The sequence below is a fragment of the Amia ocellicauda genome, chromosome 3 (genome assembly GCF_036373705.1).
Source record: "Amia ocellicauda isolate fAmiCal2 chromosome 3, fAmiCal2.hap1, whole genome shotgun sequence".
NCBI classification, from domain to species: Eukaryota; Metazoa; Chordata; class Actinopteri; order Amiiformes; family Amiidae; genus Amia; species Amia ocellicauda.
Window position 1 is genome coordinate 49,539,483 of NC_089852.1, and position 21,360 is coordinate 49,560,842.

General features: G+C 36.1%; 1 protein-coding gene across 3 annotated transcripts in view; it reads right to left on the minus strand.

Annotated features, from left to right (window-relative positions):
* Nucleotides 1-2,485: 2,485 nt before the first annotated feature.
* Nucleotides 2,486-21,360, minus strand: part of LOC136746953 (cell adhesion molecule 2) — a 584,452-nt gene continuing 565,577 nt past the window's right edge. For all 3 annotated transcript variants that reach the window (XM_066699859.1, XM_066699862.1, XM_066699860.1), the window contains 2 exons: nucleotides 7,532-7,657; nucleotides 2,486-5,663 (listed from right to left, as the gene is read on the minus strand). In XM_066699859.1, coding sequence (XP_066555956.1) covers nucleotides 5,545-5,663; nucleotides 7,532-7,657 — 245 coding nt within the window. In that variant the 3' untranslated portion in view covers nucleotides 2,486-5,544. The remainder of the gene's footprint in view (nucleotides 5,664-7,531; nucleotides 7,658-21,360) is intronic.

Here is a 21,360-nt window from a genome sequence, read left to right on the forward strand (position 1 = left end):
CTTCCTGCAAATATAGTTAGGTCCATAAATAATTGGACAGTGACACAATTGTCATCATTTTGACTCTGTACACCACAACAATCAATTTGTGTTTAAAGTTTAGGCTATTATCTTTAATTTGAGGGTAGTTACATCCAAATTGGGTGAACAGTGTAGGAATTACACCCATTTTTATATGTGGTCCCCCCAATTTTAGGGGCTCAAAAGTAATCACCTTCAGAATCATATGCCAAGATAAGTGGTCTCCACCTGTTTTAAATTGTTTTGATTCACACAATTTCAGGATAAATTCAGCAGTTCCTGTATGTTCCCTCTGCTGGGTAGTCAAAGACTCAACCATGAGCACCAAGGAGCTGTCAAAATAACTCCAAGACAAAGTTGTTAAAAGGCACAGATCATGGTTTGGTTGTAAAATAATATGAATAAATATCCCTTGGTGCACGGTCAAGAAGTGGAAGGTGTCACTCAGTCCGTCCCACCAAACTGGATGACCAAGCAAGGAGAGTGATCAGAGAGGCTACCAAGAGGCCAATGGCCAATGCAAGAGGTACAGCTATGGCAGAGACTGTTCAAAGTGTGCATGTGACAACAATATCCCTAGCACTCCACAAATCTGGCCTGTATGGTCCCATTTGAAGTACGCAAAAAAGCAACTCAATAGATTCTGTAACCATGTGGCAAAAAGTGATGTGGTCTATAATTTAACTTTTTGGCCTACATGGAAAGTGTTATATTTGGCATGAACCCAACGCAGTACACCCAACACACCACACAGTCAAAACTACACTGGAGTGCTGTCCATCAACGCTCTACAAGGAACGTGATAGAACTTGAACAGTTTTGTAAAGAAGGATGGTCAAATATTGTCAAATATATGTTTGTAACATTGCTATAGACCTATCCCAACAGAGTCACAGTTGTAAATACTGCCAAATGTACTGAGTATTAACTCAGGGGGGTGGAGACCTATCCAACTATGACATTTAAGTTTTTTATTTTTTATATATAATTGTGGAGCGTGGATTGTAGTTAATTAGGGAACAAATCAAAATTGATATGCATGAAACTCTGAATTACTGACACAACAAAATGTGAAGAATGTTCAAGGAGATATACAGTACATATATATGTGTGTGTGTGTTTATTTCTGTATGGCATCATCATTAATACAAATACAAGAACATTTTATGCACAAAACTCACACAAACCAAACTCCAGACAATGAAAACATGAAATCCTTTTATTAACAGTTTAATGATTAAAAACTCAACATAATCAGGGCTCCAACAAACTGAGACAAGCAGGATAAGTGAGCCTGCACATCCCAGCTCTGAACAGGAGCCAATTGAAACATATTCCTGAGATGCAAAAAACTCCACTACATGTAATTATGATACGTTGTGCTAGCCTACATTTATGTAACAAGCTTTTTTTATGGCATTAAAATTAAAACATACATAAGTTAGTACTGCAAATGGTGAAGAACAGTGTGAAATGTTAAAATGTCTCATTTCCATTATTTGTTTCAACACACAAATAAAGTATTTTATTTTCAAATGGAACAGCTTCAATTAAAGAATATATTATGTATGTGCTGCTGGACATCATGCAACCAGTTTTAAACGGTTTAAACACCAGACCATCTAAATGCAGGAACACTGTCTTGTATTTTTTGGGTTTTCTTTTTTTTCTGTTTTTTATTTTTTTATTTTTTACATTTTTTAAAATGTTTTTATTCATTTTGAGTTTTATCGTCCCACGGGAAAACACATTTGCTAATTGACACCTCTCTGGCTCAAGCCCATTTTCAAAATGAAGAGCGTCAGTGTACATTTTTCAAACAAAAGCCTATCCGTGTTGCTTACATGTTGCTTGAAATCCTTCATGATATAAATTCTGCATTATTATCCACAGTAGCTTGAAGAAGAGAAACAAAAATATACATATCCCAGGCTTAGTAACAAAACATACAATAGTTTTCTGTTACTAAAGATTAATGTTTAAAACAAAAACAAAAAAAAAAAACATGAAAAAAGATGAAAGGAAAATGGGATATAGCTAAACGATCGAATTTAACATTGACATGTTGGCAGTTATATTTTGGGGCCCCCTTCCCTTCTGACAACAGAAGCCAAGGTGGTAGTGGAAGATATTGAGGCCTAACAAAAAGGCACACACACAACCCACAACCCAACACACAACATTTGCTATCCCTTGGTTTAAAGGTGACAATCTAGCAGTTATATTCAGTTTGAGGCCTAATGTTTCCCAGCTTTCCAAGATAACGTTTGTTTATCAGCAAAATAGGCAGCTGTACCAATAAACCAGTGAGCTGAACAATTTCTTTGAAGCATTTTTCTCTCATTAGTGTTTTTATTTTATATTAACTGTCAAGACTCATGACCATAGACATAGTGTATCAGCAAGTGTCAATAGTGTTACAATTGAGTCCGCACCTTGACACAGGACAAGAGCCCCCCACCCCTCTTTATAATCATTATAATCTTTTACAACTCTTTTTATTTTTAGTTTATTACATTTTTTACAATGGCATTTAAATAGCTCTGAAAATAGACATTTTAACACTGGAAACACAAACACTTCACACACCCGAGATAGATAGATAGATAAATAGAGAGAGAGAGAGAGAGAGAGAGAGAGAGAGAGAGAGAGAGAGAGGCCATAAAATAAAATAAAAACAACTTAATAAGTCAAATAAAGTAATTAGAAAAAAGTTAAATCATGCTTGACTGTATCAACACCTACAAGTGTTTTATTTTTCAACTGCTTAGATAGAACTTCTCTGACATTTTGGGGTGAACAGTAACTTCCTGTTTTAGGACATACTATTCAACATGCCATCAACATTGTTTGCTGCAAACACAAAGGCAATCATGGTGATTGTTATATTGAAGCTGCTTGATTATTTCAGATAAATATTATTTGATGGCCTTGGTGAAAAGGAATAGGCTACACCTTCAAGACAAGAGTTCTAAATGGCCTTAGGCATGAATCAGTAAGAGTCCAAATGTGATCTTTCAGCACAAATAAATGTTTTTGTTTCCTCATCGTCTGATTTATTTTATAGTATGTGGTTAAGAAGCGGTGCAGTTATACTAGCAGGAAAATAATAATGATGATGATGTTGATGATGATGATAATAATAATAATAATAATAATAATAATAATAATAATAATAATAATGCAAAACAACTATTTTTTTTAGATGTCTTCATATATTATATTACCCTTGTTTTGCATTTGTGTCAAAAGAGAAGTTTTGCTGTTTGAACATTTTAAAGCTTGAATTAGAAGATAATAAAAACAAGAAACAAACAAACAAAAAAGCAGCGCCAATTCATAAAAATGCAGTCTCTCACCAAAGCTTATTGTGACAAATGACAATCATTACTGTACATTATGACAGTTTAGTAAAAGTAGAATAGTGCGGTTTGCACCAGGAGATGACTGTCTCTTAGTAAATACTGTGGCTGAGCTCAATTAAGTAAGTTTCAAAGCATTTCTGTTTGTCCCCAAATATTTTTCGAAATCTGCACGTTAGCATGGCTGTTGGACCCAACCTTGTTTCCCCCCTCTGCAGTAACATTGAACCTGACCAGCGGATATTCCAGGTGTTAATATCCACAACCTCCCTCCAAAAATAAGAGACTGGAATTCATATGTTTGCAGAGCAGATGTCAAATCAGTATAATATTAATTTAAAAAAAAAAAACTAAAAAACACGAATAAATAAATAAAATAAAAACCAACAAATTCGTATTACTAAATTTTAGTACTTACACTGTATATACATGCTTTCTGGTGAAAGAAAACAAAGTTGTCATTTTTTTTCTAATATGAGCAATGACAAATAACATAAATTGAAAATATTTATAGATTATTTTCAATAGATAAATTGGCTAATATACAAATTTAAGGTATGAGGGATTCAGTCTAACAACAAGTTTTCACTATTAACCACACTTAGCAGACATAATATACAGCTGTATTAACAAGGGAGCGTATTCATCATATAAAGAAAAATAAAAGATGCGGTATTATTAATTTATTTTTTCTATACTCTTCAAAAGAAAACTCTTTATATATTTGATTGTTGAATGTAGTACATTGTCCCTACCCAATAGCATTTCTTAACTGGCTTGAATCAGGTATGCCAATTCATAATCCTCATCATTCACAGCCTAATGGTGTTATTAGACCCAAGTTCAAATCCCGAGTCTACAGGCTGGTAGCGAAAAAACTTTTTCTCCTTATAATGTTGTGCTTCCGGTTTTATTTTTTATTTTTTATTTTTTTTATCAAACTATGATAAAAAGCCTACAGCTAAACAGTGCTGGAATATACAGACACAAATGGAACATGTTAATTAGGATGCAGTACAGATTAACATTTGGGGTAACAGTTTCAGCTTACTTTGTTTAGTGTCCAGATATTTACATCTACTTTAGATGTTTCCTTCTCGTGGAGTTGTGGGCTTTAATGGATACTGTGATACTCAGATCTTTTATGTTACGTGCTTAATGGGAACTACAGTATCTTACAATTCAAATACTGATTAGGTGGAGACAACAATAACCATCTAGTTCTCTTTATGTCTGAGCTACTACTGTCTTCAAATCCATTTTTTTACATCTAAAAAATCTATACATACTTTTATGTCATATACTTTTTGTTTTACCAGAAGGTCCGATACACACACACAGAAAAAAAAAGACATAGGAGCAACATCACTTTTGAATGGGATTTTTTTGTCCCTATTCTCTATGAGGTGGAAAGTGTCCAATACATTTTTGTTGTTTTGTATTTTTTGTGTGCCCACATGTTTTATGGTTTGTATGGGCTAATTTCTTAGTCTACATTTTTTGAGACTTACAAATACAGGTCACCAATTCTTAAGTAATTGATGCATGAATATCACAGGAATAACACATTAATACCTCATGCACATCATCTGAGTTCTGTTGTTTATCGCATGTTATAATAAGGTTAGAGTCAAAGTTTGGGATTATGATTTATACATATGCTCAACAACAGAACTCAGTGGACATGCATGAGGCATTCATATGTTATTTCTGAGGTATCCATACATGAATTAATTAAGAAATGGTGTCCATTATTGTAAAGTACCCAAATACTATTCATAACTTGCTTCAGTGTCCCCACCCCTGCCCCACCCCAAATAAGAAAACAAGCTCCTTTACACAGAATACACTGATGAAGCCATCATAGTTAAATGAACGTCTGTATATTTAGGCACTGTGTAAGCAAGGGGTAAAGTAGTATGGTCCAAATGGTATTGGAGGCTTTTGTTATACAGATAGAATATGAATATAAAAGGCGACATCTTCAGCAGCTAGTTGCTTGTACAAAAACCGGCTATTAACAGAAGTATGTGGCGAAAACAATAAAAAATTAAATTATAAAAAAAGTACCTGGGCACAATAAGGAACTGAATAAAAATGAGCTTAGTTGATTGCCGGTTTCTACTGTAAGCAACTCAAGTAAGCAGAATGGAGACCGAGTCTAAATAAAATACTCTTTTTTTTCCTCTGCGTTGGCCTGATTGCCTTCTGCGTTAATGATGGCTGTATCTGCGTCAGGGGCGTCCTCGGCTCCTTTGGCTTCATTCGTTAAATATGTCCCTGTGGGCAAAATTAGACAAGAACAGCGACAAAAAAGTATTGTCAATGCTTCTTATGCTCTGAGTTCTCTTCTGTTTTTTTTGTGTCTGTATGCAGATACTTTTAAATTAAGGGCTGCGGGAGAACTTTCTCACTGTGCAGCACATCAGCTGTTATTGATTTAAATCTATTGCAGTTCAGCTGTGCATCTCTAAAAATCACCTGGCTGGGGATGAGGTAATTAAGACACTAAGCAGTTACTATTAAAAGAAATTCAGTTATTATTCTAGATATACAATATTTATCACAATACCATGCATTTAATACCACAAAGGTCTACTGTGCTGTATTTTTTTTAAACAAGCACAATTATCATCTTTTTATTATTATTATTATTATTATTATTATTATTATTATTATTATTATTATTATTATTATTATTATTATGTCTTAGCAGACGCCCTTATCCAGGGCAAGATTATGTGACATTTGTTTGCTTAAAAGTGTTCTGTAGCTCTACTGTTAATGATGAATAAATATGTCTGACAATACACAGTGTACAGAAGATCTACTTTTCTTCCTAATGATTCATTTAATCAGAAAATGGGTGTGGTGCTTCAACAAGTGTCATTGAAGTTGCTCAAGAAGTATCTACTCATGTTACCTCAAACTCAAGGAGCAATGGTCTGCATTTTATACTCCTCCCATAAACAACTCTCTGCTATGCCCAGTGTAGAAGTGTATGATGTATGTCTTGGGAAAATCTATGGATACATTTTGATAAAAAAGAAAAAAAAAGATATCCAAGTTCCCCTATATCACTTCTTCCTCTCCATTAACTGACCTTTCTATTTCTATTAACCTTTTGACTCCACTACACTATCCTACTGCTCCTCCAGCAAAAATCTTGGTGTCAACATTGATCTCTATATCTTCCCCAGGATGCTCTTGTGGTTTCTTTCTACAAAACCCTGCTTTTGTTCACTATTCACTCTATCCAGCTTTTAATCCAGATCCTCATTCAAGACTGTACTCCTGCAACTCTCTTCTGGCTGGCCTTCCTGTTTCTACCATCTCCTCAATTACATTCTCTCAGCGTGTTCCTCTATTTCATACTTTACACTTTCTGTCGTGGCCCTATTCAATTTAATACCCTACTTCTCACAAACTTCTCTTTTCACCAAGCTGCTAAGAATTCATCCTTATTATAGTTCAGATTTGAGTAAAATGATTAACCAAAGAGGCAATGGCAGTGATGGATTTGCAGTGGATTTTACTACCTGTTGAAAATGATCAACACATTTTCAAAGTGTAGGCATGGTGTATGACACACAACAAGGGCCATTGTGTTCTTCGGTTTTTATTGTGATGTTGTTACCCTTGTAATAGTTTTGTATATATGGAACATTGTATGTTAAGTGATGGTTTAGCCATGTATCTCACCATGGATAAAGGCATTCGCTAAATAACTTATTAATCATAATAAAGATCTTGACAGTGGTGATCTCAGCTTCTGAACTCTCCCCGTGTAACATCACACTAAGGGAGCATGGCACCATGTTATCTCTCTCTCTCTCTCTCTCTCTCTCTCTCTCTCTCTCTCTCTCTCTCTCTTATATATACAAGCTTTTATACATATATATATATATATATATATATAGCATCTACACAAATGGTAAATTGTCTTAATATTAATAAAGAAATAGCTTATTGTCATTTTTTTTAAATACTACACAGTAGACCTTTTTGACACAATTAATTTTGTATATTTGCCAAGATTCAAACAGTCAGCCTTCCTGATTCAAAGTGAGGCCCAACTGCAATTTAGATTTATATTTCAACAGTACTTGATTGCATGGTGGCAGGAAACAAACCACAGTTAAACACACCTTTATGTCTCGCCAGATATCGCCCCAGCACAATTATTAAACACAAGGTGACAAACACCACTACGGCCACCACTCCTCCAATAACTGCATGGTCTGGTCCATTCTGTTCATTCAGAGCGTTGGGATCTGGAGAGAGAGAGAGAGAGAGAGAGAGAGAGAGAGAGAGAGAGAGAGAGAGAGAGAGAGAGAGAGAGAGAGAGAGAGAGAGAGAGAGAGAGAGAGAGAGAGAGAGAGAGACCCTTCTGTTAGCCAGTGTTTAGCATTCTGAGTAGCTGCCTTCTTTGCAAATTTGGTACACCTAGTTAATCACACTTTCATCTGCTTCTGCTGAATATTTACAGTAGGATAATGAAAATTCAAAGCTATTATGATAGTACTGAAAAGGAGGGGGGGTGGGGGAGATGGAAAGCTGTTACAGAATCTTATAGAGGGAGATCCTGGGTGGTTGCTGAATAATTTAGAACCCCCCTGAAGTTTCAATGTTTCAAGCAGATGAACAGACTGCCAAGAAAACAAATAAAACAAGAAAAAATAAATACATCCCAATTTATAGGATATAACGGGCTCCTAAACCTTGCCAGCTGTAGCTGATGCGTAAATGAATTTCAGAACAGACAGAAATCCGTTCCTAGATGGAGTTCTTATGTCAAAGGGATGGGTGGACACAGTTTGAGACAGCTGTCTCCAATGTACAAACATTCTGAATTCTGTTTTCAGCTCGTGTTAATCTTACTGGTTCTCTTGCAAATTAGGCAATCTGTAAGAGGTTATGAACCATTTTCACCAGAAAGATTTTCCAGTGAAGAAAAAACAACACAAAATCTAAAACAGTGCAGAGCAACATTGTACTTCATTGAAAACCAGCTTCCTTGACAATGACACATTTTTTCTTTTTTTTTTGGTGGGGGGGATATAAAATCTTCAATTAAAAACTAATTCTGCTTCTGTTATTTAATTAGCTGTATATTTAAACTTTGCCTGCTCTGTTGGATATGGCCACCTATTTGAGGTATCTGTCATTTAGATTCTTTCTGACAAAATGTGTCCTGCTGCCCCTCGACACAGAAACCATATTTCACGTTCAAATAAAAGTGAAGGTGCTGGGAATATTAAGGAAGGCATCTTACACATCTTTACACATATACGCATGTGTGTTAGTTTGTGTGATTTGTATTTTTTGCCTTAGAATGCACCTAAACTGAAATGGATTTAATATGAATGACTAGAAATTAAGGTAGCATATTTAGGCCTGTCACATTTGTCGCAAATGCTCCTAAACTGAATATAAAACAGCATATTGAAAGGAAAATGTAAATGCTGCCTGAAAAAAGTCAATGATAAGTAACCGAATATATCACTCCTGAGTTCTGCAACCATTTCCAAGTGAGTCAACCTGAGAGTTCAATGATTATCAAAAAGAGAAGACTAGAGAAGTCTTTACCATACTCTTTACATGTTTGGGAAGCTTTACTTATTTTGTGTCCAGTTAAATGATCCTCTGTTTTAAAAATGTGTTTCATATACGCTTGCTAAACATGCTTATCCTCTCAGGATGATCTGTGCTTAACTAAAAGGAGCAGCGTGTGTCACCTTTGTTTTCTTGTAATTTCATTTATTTTAACCTTCCCATCCTATTATGTGCATACTGCATAGTTCCCAGGCCAAGTCTCTCTTGTCTTTGACATTTTCTGTCATTGACTGTTCCCTTACACAGAAAAACAACAACAACAACAACAACAACAAAAACTTTAAACTATTAGATACTGTTCTGAATACTTGGAGAGGACTGTGCTAAAATCTATACATGCTCAAACCTCAATGTATCTTTTGCTGCAATAGTTTTGCGGACAGCTCAGCAAAAAACTTGAAAACAACAGAAGAGAATCATGCAGAATAAGCATAATACGACAATGTTTAAGATCTCAGGAATCTCAGAAAGGCTGTGTTCATAAAGCACCTTGCTTACTTCAACATTGCTTATTACAAATAGGAAAGAAAAACACACTTGCAAACAAAGAGAAACACAACAGTTCTTCAGTTAGCATTCAGAAAAATCATCAATGCACTGTTTCGTTTCTTTATAAACATTGTTTACAAATAGTAAACAACTTGGTAGGTCTTAAAAAACAGGACATTGCATCTTAATTAAACATTAAAATAACTGTGTTCACTTAGCATATACAGCTATATGGCACCCTGTAGTTAGTCCCTTCGTCTGATCCTACAGTAACAATCTGTTCAGCTGCCTTTTCATTTCTGTTGCTCTTTTATAGATGTTAAAGAGATGTGTTACAAAACCCCTCAGTTGAAGAATGTGGCAATTCCCTCAAGCAGCACTTTCTCACTCTGTATTGTTGGCTGATTTGAATTTGTATGCTTTATTTTTTATTTTGCTCTGCTCCAAACTAAATTAAACCTGAGAAAATGGACTGCAGGACACTTACTTGTCGTTAGTCAAAAGCTACTTATTTTACATCCCTCTTTAATTATGCCACTTGCATGCTCTCATTAGTTCATCTTGATTAATGACTTTTACTACCACTGCGGGTGTTTGGGTTTGTCAAACGAGGGCTGTTGTATGCAAGTCGTGTAAACAGATTTCACAAAAATCATTACTCTTACTGATCAGTTATTTATGCACATAGTTTAATAATACTTAAAGGCTGCATGGCCTCTGGGAGTCCTTGAACTATGATAGTATAGCAAGGGCAACCTGCTAATCTTATTCCAATTAACTGCAGTCAAGAGACTTTATATTTTGGAAAAAATAAGGCTATTTTTGAGAAATGTAAAACGTACCAAACAGTCTGACTGACTAGGCTAGATATTAAACATACGTTTAAATATTTAAACGTGTGAACACATGGAGAAATCGTGCGACTCTGCAGTTGCTTCTCTTGATGAGATAAGGTTGTTATGCCAAAGCTATTTAATTTCTACGCAGAAGATTTAAACAAATTTGGATTGGCAGCAACAGAATCAAAACATTAAGATATGGAAGCATTCCTTTGCAGGAAAGGCAAGTTTTAATAATCGTCTGGCATCTGCAACATGAAATATTAACATCTTGCATTATGCTGTAAGTCGCCTTGCATAATAGCTTCAGCCAAATGAACAAGCAAATTAATAATAAAGTGTAAGGTGAGGTGGATGTGGATGATGGCTTATTTGACTGCTGGCCATGCTGGGGGCTAATCCTGACTGAGGAACTTCTGGAAAGTCCATATTGGCTTTAAATGAGCTTTGTCATGGGAATCGTTATCCCTCAAGAGTTACATTATGATGCTATGGTGACCCTTTCACAGACAGATTTCCACAAAAACTCCAGCCACTTAAATTAAGTTATACATTAAACTGTACTCTAAAGCTGTACAATGAAAGAAGAAAACAAAAAGAAACGATAAAGTCTTGGCACAGCTACCACTGTATCAGTAAATGATGCTAATTCCGAAGAGTGTGATCTGAACATGTGCAAAGCTGAACAAACGGTGTTAAATTCTGAGCTTTTTCTGCCTGAAAAATCCTATGCACAAAAGCTAGCAGGAGATGGTACTGGAAAAATGACTTGAAGTTAGGGAAAGCGGATCAACTTTCCCATTATGTCCCATGTTTAATTTCTAACACTCAAAATTATGCTGGAACTGAGGCTTGCCAAAGGTTACTTGAAAAATATGGCCAGAAGATCCTTTGTGAAAGCCTGTAAGAGTTTCTCTCTCTCCAGAGGGGTTTTCTAGCCAGAAAGCCTGTAGAATATACACCTACTTTCCATGAGTAACAGACTAAGGCTTACAAATCAGAAACTCACTAGCTGGAAAGATTGCTGGGCTGAGAACCTTATCTTGCTCACAGACCCATAGGGAAGCCTGCTGTGGCTCTTTACAGTGCCACAGCGATATCTACCTACCCAGCTCAGTGAGGCCAAACAGAGACCTCCCAAGTCTGGACCTCAGGTGATACATTAGCCCACAACCATATCACATAACTGTTGCATGGACTGATACTTAACTAGACAGGAGTTATAATTCCCTTCACACCACCGTCCTCCAGCAGAAGAGTGAACCGAGATTTGATTTGAGCTTAATGGAGTAAAACCTTTATCCTGTACACAAGATTGCATTAACGTTGCAGCTTCCCCTAGGATATTCCAGTCTTGACTAAAAAGTCAGGAGATCTGCTTAACCTCCCTCTAGGAAAAATACTTTCTTAGCTTTTGGTTCCACAGAGATTTGGTTCCACAGAGGGCTCTCTCAAAGAAGGTTACTTTTGTTATTGAATTAAAATTTGTTTACTTTTGGCTGCTGTTCTTCTTCAGATGCTTTCCTTCCTGACATTCCAAACTATCTAAATTATCTAAAATTCCCCTCCAACTTTGAATAGGGTAATTTAACAAGGATTTTAATTCTAACGCCTATAGTTTTCTTGGTAACACTTTACAGTAAGTCTCCCTAGTTACACGTGTAATTACATAGTAAGTACTCGGTAACTACATACAGATTGTAATTATGCATGTATTATGTTTATTATGTATTATTACACTGTAATTACAATGTAGTTAATGTGTAAAAATGATTAACAGTGTATTGTGTCTACATTTGTAACTATGTTTGTAACAGTTTATTTCTTAAATGCACATGTGATTACATATACAAATGCATAATTACACTGTACTTATGAGTAGCTAAAGGTGTAGTTACTGAGTACCTACTATATAAATACACTGTAACTAGGGAGACATTGTTAAGTGTTACCATATTCTTTATAGGGACTTTTGAGTTGTATTCTTCAAAATAGTCTTTAATACGGTCACAAATCATGCCCCAATTTTTTTTATGTGCCCCCTCCTTAGCCGCTATATGTTGTGTCTCCATAGTACATGTTTAGCTATATATTCATAAGTGGATTTTATTCTGAAACAGAACACATAGAGCTAATTTCACAGAGAAGCAAAGACCTTTGAGAGTCATCCTCTTTCAGTACTTTCAGAATAATATAATTTTTTCCATGATGTTTTTGAATAGACAGTTCTCAAGCAGGATACACTGATTTCCATTTCAGAAAATCCAGGCAGTTGCTTTTTGTACTACATTCACAAAGTCAATGGGTATTCAAGGACTGTCTGCATTCACGATCATTTGTTTCTGCCATTAAGAACAGTCTCTTTCATTTGTTTAACAATATGCTGTTCTATTTAAACCCACAATAAACCAATGGTACAGTCCATTTCTCTGAAAATAACAGCTATTTAGAGGCACCAAAAGGGGCTTTCAAATCTTCCACACACACACGTCTATTGAGCAGATATTGGAGCACTCTGATCAATAAAAGTGTATTTGAAATGTGCACACTAATCGATATTAAAATTATGGATGAAATCAAGACCAAGCTATAATTCAACACATTTCAAATCAAGTTAAGATGCTGCTGATCTAAAGAGTAACACAGCATAATCTCTCTCTCTCTCTCTCTCTTTCTCCCTCTCTCTCTCTCTTTCTCTCTCTCTCTCTCTCTCTCTCTCTCTCTCTCTCTACATATATATATATATATATATATATATATATATATATATATATATATATATATATATATATATATATATATATGGGTGGTTTGAACTACTGCCTCACAGCTACTGGGACTTTGGTTCGATTGTTGTCTTGGGCGTCTGTCTGTGTGGAGATTGCATATTCTCCCTGTATGTGTGTGGGTTTTCTCTGGGTGCTCCAGTTTCCTCCTACTTCCCCAAAACATGCTGCTTAGCTTAGATGCACTGCCCCGTGGTTGTGTGTGTGTGGTCCTTGCCAACCCTTCTGGCCAATGTAGTGAGTTAATGCTAACGATTTCCTGTGGGGAGGCCCCATCCTACAGTGGATTGATAAAGGCTGATGGATGTATATGTACAGTACCGTTCAAAAGTTTGGGGTCAGTTAGAAATGTCCTTGTTTTCCATGAAAACATTCATGAAATTAGTTTGAATAGGAAATATAGCTAAATGAAAAGGAATATAGTCATTAACAAGGTTAGAAATAATGATTTTTAGTTGAAATAATAATTGTGTCCTTCAAACTTTGCTTTCATCAAATAATCCTCCATTTGCAGCAATTATAGCCTTGCAGACCTTTGGCATTGTAATTGTCAATTTGTTGAGGTAATTTGAAGAGATTTCACCCCATGCTTCCTGAAGCACCTCCCACAAGTTGGATTGGCTTGATGGGCACTTCTTATGTACCATACGGTCAAGCTGCTCCCACAACAGCTCGGTAGGTTGAGATCCGGTGACTGTGCTGGCCACTCCATTATAGACAGAATACCAGCTGACTGCTTCTTCCCTAAATAGTTCTTGCATAGTTTGGAGCTGTGCTTTGGGTCATTGTCCTGTTGTAGGAGGAAATTGGCTCCAATCAAGTGCCGTCCACAGGGTATGGCATGGCATTGCAAAATGGAGTGATAGCCTTCCTTCTTCAAGATCCCTTTTACCCTGTACAAATCTCCCACTTTACCAGCAGCAAAGCACTCCCAGACCATCACATTGCCTCCAGCATGCTTGACAGATGGCGTCAAGCACTCCTCCAGCATCTTTCATTTGGTCTTTGTCTCACGAATATTCTTCTTTGTGATCCGAACACCTCAAACTTTCATCTGTCCATAACACTTTTTTCCAATCTTCCTCTGTCCCGTGTCTGTGTTCTTTTGCCCATCTTGATCTTTTCTTTTTATTGGCCAGTCTGATATATGGCTTTTTCTTTGCAACTCTGCCTAGAAGGCCAGCATCCTCACTGTTGATGGTAAGACTGATGTTTTGTGGGTACTATTTAATGAAGCTGCCAGTTGAGGACCTGTGAGGCGTCTGTTTCTCAAACTAGACACTCTAATGTATTTGTCCTCTTGCTCAGTTGTGCACCGGGGCCTCCCACTCCTCTTTCTATTCTGGTTAGAGCCAGTTTGCGCTGTTCTGTGAAGGGAGTAGTACACAGTGTTGTATGAGATCTTCAGTTTCTTGGCAATTTCTCGCATGGAATAGCCTTCATTTCTCAGAACAAGAATAGACTGACGAGTTTCAGAAGAAAATTCTTTGTTTCTGTCCATTTTGAGCCTGTAATCAAACCCACAATTGCTGATGTTCCAGATACTCAACTAGTCTAAAGAAGGCCAGTTTTATTGCTTCTTTAATCAGCACAACCGTTTTCAGCTGTGATAACATAATTGCAAAAGGGTTTTCTAATGATCAATTAGCCTTTTAAAATGATAAACTTGGATTAGCAAACACAACGTGCCATTGAACACAGGACTGATGGTTGCTGATAATGGGCCTCTGTACGCCTATGTAGATATTCCATTACAAATCAGCCATTTCCAGCTACAATAGTCATTTACAACATTAACAATGTCTACACTGTATTTCTGTATTTTATGTTATTTTAATGGAAAAAAAATCTTTTGAGCGGTAGTGTATGTATGTATGACCAACATATATATTTTGGGCAATACTATATGCTCATTTTTGTTTCATACATGCATGACTCACCCTCCACTCTGAATGGCTGTCATAAAAACCTCTCTCTCACTGTCTCCCATTTCTCGCCAAACTTCATTTGATTCCGCTTTTCAGTACACAAATTACCAAACACGAAAAAATAAGGAAAAAAGGAAAAGCAGTTTTTCCCGGGTTAAGGGTGAAGGAAACCTCAACAGCCCATTCCCTGCCTTATGTAAAACTATAAGCACTGACCTCAAGAAAAGAAGAAGAAGAATTGGCTAGAGAGAATGAAAATGAAATGCAACCCGATTCCAAACTGCTTCCAGCCATGCTTGTTATTATTCAATATTAATATTTCAATGATCTTCCAAACTATTGTGTATTACCCGAGGCCAGCACTCCAATGTTTTTATAATTGGATACCTTGAGCACCGACTATTTATGATCATCATGTAACAGGCCACCCTATAAATGCTCCCAAGGCAAATTTATTGACTGCCAACACTTTAACCAAAATGGATAATAATATGAAAACTAATTTCTTCAGTCCTAAAGATTGATATGAATAATACAGCACATCCCATTACTCTCTGCTGTTTTGGGGTTCATTATTTCTCTTGGAAATATGGTGGTTTAATAAATTTACATTTCATCTGCTACAGATTGACAGAATTCATCAGCTGGGCCTCTTAAGAGATAGAAGTGGTACAGACAAAAGAAAAAAAAAGAGAAAGATACATTTTTCGCACTGGAGAACACATTATCTTTTAATAAGGCCGGAGACAGTCCCTTCTATATGATTTAATATTGGAATATGTGTGCAAATTTCTGTTTAAATATTTATATTCCAATCCTCGATCCTTGCATCACAATTTGCCTCTAATAAATGGAATTTATTTAGATAATGTTATTCTGACTCCCTCACCGAAATGTTTACATGTCTCTCTCTATATTTTATGATGTCTTGTGTATTATTTTCTATGCTGTTGCTTAGATTGAAACACCCTTTCATCTAGTTGAGACTGAGACCTATACAAAGCTTGAAAATGATTATTTTCCCCATCTTCTCTTTCTTTTGTGTGTCTGATGCATTTTACACAGGAATAAAAATAAAACAGACCTACAGCCAAAGGCACTCTTGTGACAATCTCTAACACATTTTAAACAGCATGGATTTTTCACTAATGGAAAATATAGAGCTTCCTTCTTTTTCAAAGTGTTTCCCCATTTTGATTTCAGAGACACACACACAAAGAAGTTAAAGATAATGATTACCTATAGGGGCTATTGCCTTTGTCACAGGAAACAGTTGTAACCCACTCAAACAAAACACAAACCTTTCAATGTACAAAAGCTATGTTTTCCTTTACAGGGATATTTACACGGTTTAAATTTAATATTAATGCAGTCTGCTGCCTGTGAGTACCTGTCAGAATAGCAAGAGACAATATTGTGAGATTATGATGGTCCTTTGTTATGACGATCTTATACACACAATATATAATGTTGTATTCAAAGACAGTGGGGTTCCATTTTAATGACCTGCAATTCCCACAAACTGTTTATGTATTGATATACTGCGTCTTTCTGCTGAATGCCTGCAATTCTTAGTGCATTTAAAAAAAAAAGTAGGGAACCACTACAATAAGTAAGAGCAGAAGAATCATCATTCTTCATTTGATACTTAAATATTTAATTTCTGGGGGGAACAAAAACAAAGCCTTTTATAGTTTGTGGATTAGAAAAACAGAGCAGGTCAAGAATGCATAGCTCAGAATTGATCTTCTCCCAATCAGAAACCGATTCAAGGTGGTAAAAGAAAACAAAAGCAAACGCATAAGGCCAATCAACAATCTAATTGAGAGGCACAGCGGGATGAAAACTAAAGATCTCGTAGGCCACAGGTTTCCCATTCCCGTGCTTGACAGTACTGTATCTAGAGTTCCCTGAATAAGGAAGCAATCCTTTCTTTGGAGCACACTAGTGTCAAACATCCACTTGCAGCCAATCTATTGATCAACAATATTAAACAAAACACATACATATAGCAGAATCAAACAAAGGCTTCCTATTGACAGCTAAAGAACTAAAATGATACGAACAGCTGGTTGGTATTGGGGAAACCCTCCAACAAGGAACCGATTGCAACAGGAAATCTGGTCTAAGAATATTTTGCACAATACTTCTTGGAAAGGAAAAAGTATAGTGTTGGTTCATATATACAAACTATATTGCAAATATATTCTTAATCAAGAACCCTGGCTAGATGCACTGGGGTAAATCTATTCCCAAGTAGGTAAAATCACCTGCAATATGACTCATTCTACTGGTGAAGAGCAAACTTATAAGAACTCTGAAAACCTCAGCTTCAAATGTTGGACAGAAAAATAATCTACAACGATAAAGATTCCAAACTGATTGAAACAAGTTAATACACGTTTACACACACTGTGTTAACTTAGTTCAGTCAGCTGGATTTGTTTTCAGTTATGTTGATCTTAAATTCCAAACCCTGAAACGAAATCATGGATACATAAATATAGTTTAATTATCAATATTTATAACTAAACAAATCACATCATAACTTTCAAATGAAGGATGTGAACACTTTCAGCTACAACAGTATACTTATTATGGACAAGTATTACATCTCTCATTATTCTCAAATGGCACACTAGTTTCTAACCATTTGTGCAGATGAATCAGTTTATGGCATGATACCTACTTGAAGGTTTTTCTCCAAAGCCTTAAAGGAGGTAGTGTAATAATTTAGTCTCTGTAATCCTTTTTTTTCAGAAAATTGTAACAGATTAAAGGAGCTACAGCACATGGTTAAAAAGGCATTTTTTTGAGGATTATTTTGTACTTCTAGGGAGCTCTGAACTTAATCTAATCATCCTTTTTGAGATTAATTTATTTTAGTTCAGAACAACTCCTAGACCCTTTTATAAGTGGCTCATGAAATTTAGTTGGTTTAATGTGCAATTTAGGTCAAGTGCTTTCTCAGTGTCACTGAATTTGGCACAATCTCATACATTTTATGAGCCTTATGCACCTGAAGAAATATTTCTGGTGTGCTCTTTGCACGTGCATTTCAACTACAAAGCCGGAAGGTGTTAAAAATTACACTGACAAGGCATTTTCATGTAAAACTTTGCTAATACCTCAAATAAGATACAAATTCTTGTTCCTGCACTTAAAATTCACTTCCTGACAATTGAACACTACTTTCACTTATCTCTGCTTGCAAATATTCAATATACCTAGCTTGCTGCGTATTAAAAAAAAATTGTTTACAAACTGAACACAACACTTCACAGCGCTTTACAATGCACATGATGTTCACCAGAAGGCAGCTTTCAGGTGCCAACCAGCAAAGACTGAATGTACACAGCAGAAAAAGTGAATTAGCCCGTGTGTCTACAAAGAAAGAAACTGACATGGTGGATATCATCTGGCATAATGGTCTTCGTGTCAGCAAATCTGTCCTCTCCGGCTCAGCCAAAAAAGTCAGCTGATCCATCTTCAGGACATGCAACCTATAATCCATTTTTATCAGCAATGCAGTACTGGACACCGCCCGCCATTGCACATCAGATCTGATTTAAAGTCTTGATTCTACCACATGCTTGCAGCTTAAGTAAACTGCATTGTGATAGATTAAGGTAGCTGAATGATGAAGGCATTACTACTGACAACAACAACAGTCGTAGCAAAAAACAAGAAAAACAACTAAATAACCTGCAGAACACACAAAAATAAGATATGCAATTGTAGTAGGGCCCAGATGCTTCACAGGACCTGTCAATACCTTTCATTAACATTGTAATGAGTTCCAGGATGTGTGCCTGCATTGACTGATTGACCAGCATGGGGATGTGGAAAATTACATTTCCATGATCGACTGGTCAGTCAGTCACTTAGCCATCTGGTGCAGGCACTTCAGTATAAACGGAGCGCACTTTGTCTGGGGAGCGCATTATTCAGGGTTCAGCCTGAGTAAGAGTTTAAGCTATTATATGAACTATTGGACCAGCATCATATGGGTCTGTCATTATTGTTCTACTCACTGTGCCCTTTGCATTTCCTCATTACAAAATATACTTTCTATTTCTTTGTTTAGGAATCCTAGAATTTTCTCAACACTACGTAATTCCAGATTGTGCTTGACTTATATGAAATTGTAATTTTGAAAGAAACTAAAAAGAAAACAAGACACACAACAAATACAACAACAAACCTAAACACAACACAAGTGGTTAAATGAAATATATATGTAATTTGTGTACATATAGTCTTTTCAAGGTGGTCAATGTATTTTTCTAAAATGGAGCCGCAAAGTAATCAAAATAAAGTAGCCTACAGTGCAGAGGGTCCACTAATACAAGCATTATTTACTCACTCCTTTGTTTCACAATTTATGAAACACTGCAGATTGAATATAAATGCTTTATCAGGCCTGAGATACACCAGTAGTGTTTTCTTGGCAGTTCAAACTGACAGTAAAAATTGACTGTCTGTCACTAATTGGCAGGTCGGTCGATCCATAAATTTCCAATTGGCCATCGACTCGCAACATCAGACCACTACTTCATTTTTCATCCATGCAGTCAACAATATTTCTGGGCTGCGTGTGTTCAACCAATGATGTACCATTTTGTAATGATCATATTTCATGAAGGAAGAAGTATGGCTAGAGACAAGCAGTGGCATAGGGAAGCTGCAATTTATATATTTTCCACATGACAGAATACAGTATGCTTGCGTGATGTTTTATGTGTGGCATATAATGACTGCAGTACCAAGGTAAGGAATGAGTCAATATTTGACAGAAATCACTAATAAAACTGCTGCTAAAACCTCTGCAACACTTTGTCTAACAATCAGTTTTCTATGACAGTGGCAGTGTTTACATGGAGAAGTCACCACTATTGTGCTCATGTTTCTTGGCCACACCTTTCATAAAATGCTTTGTTGTGTTGTTCTGATCAAGGAAGACAAACCAGGTGTACACATTACTGGCAAAGTACAGGCATGTTAATACATTTTCTAATTAAAAAACAATGAAAGTAAAGGCACTACCTTAGACAAATGTATGGTCACCATTTGAAAATAACTTCAACACTGTATTCTGACTCAGGCATCTGTCACATCAGTGCTCTGGTAATCAATAATTTTCTAAAGCACTCTTTAAAACGTGGCTGTCAATGTGTCCCTATTGAATCTTCATTTCACTGGAGCAGACACAGTCATGTGACATATACCATTGCGAGTGGATATGAAATAGGTTTGTCATTAGGACGTTGTCAAGGGGTGTTGCGCTAACCAATCTTTGTGGGATTTGGTCGCAAGCTTGTTGCTTATTTACTGCATGGTGCAGTTAATGTTAAAGCTGACCCGCTTTTGAGATCCTTTACGATTAATAATGATTAATAATAATAATAATAATAATAATAATAATAATAATAATAATAATAATAATAATAATAATCATAATAATAATCATAGACAATCGCAGTAAAAAATCCAGACTTTTTCAAGCATTTTCAAGGCCTGGACATATTTTATCCAGACTTCCATACTAGCATTCAAACCCTATTAACAAATAGAGTCCTCTGTACTCAGCCAGCTCCTGAACACACTGACCTTCTACCAGCCATGCTATTTGCAGTGTAATTCATGCAGCTGAGACATTTTCAGGTACAGTACCTGCCCAGGCCACACCATGTTGCTATGAAGCTGTATATCTCTGCTTAATGGCAGGAGGAGTGCTATATGAGGAATTAAGAACAGTCTAATAAGTCAATTATGTCAATTGTCTCCTGAACTGAAAAGGTAGGTATTTACATGTAGTCATGAAGATAAAAATACACAAATAAATACATGAGTAGCTGCCAAAACAGAGGTATCTAACAAAGCTTCCTAATGCCAAAAGAACCTCACATATCCCTAATGACATGTATATAACTCCTGAAATGACTGACAATATCACAAACTAGAGGGGGGAGAAATTGATATGTAATTTGTTTTCGTTGTTGTTCTCAAGGTAGGTTCTCTTCAAGGGCTTTTTTCTTTCACAGGCAATTCACCTCACAGAGCTAAATGAATAATTAAGTAATTTATACGCAGTGGACACTTTAGACTGATTAAAAAAAAAGAATGCACAGGGGAGGTGGGTCAAGGTGGTTTAATTAGTTTTAAAAACAAATTACCGACTCTAATTGTTAAAAATTGGGAGTCTGGAGGGAGTCGATGTCCTCTTAAGAAACAGAAATAATTTAACATGAAACAAATATAATCATGAGCTACAGGAAATATAAAACAGGAGGATGGCTGCAGTCACCAAGGGACTAAC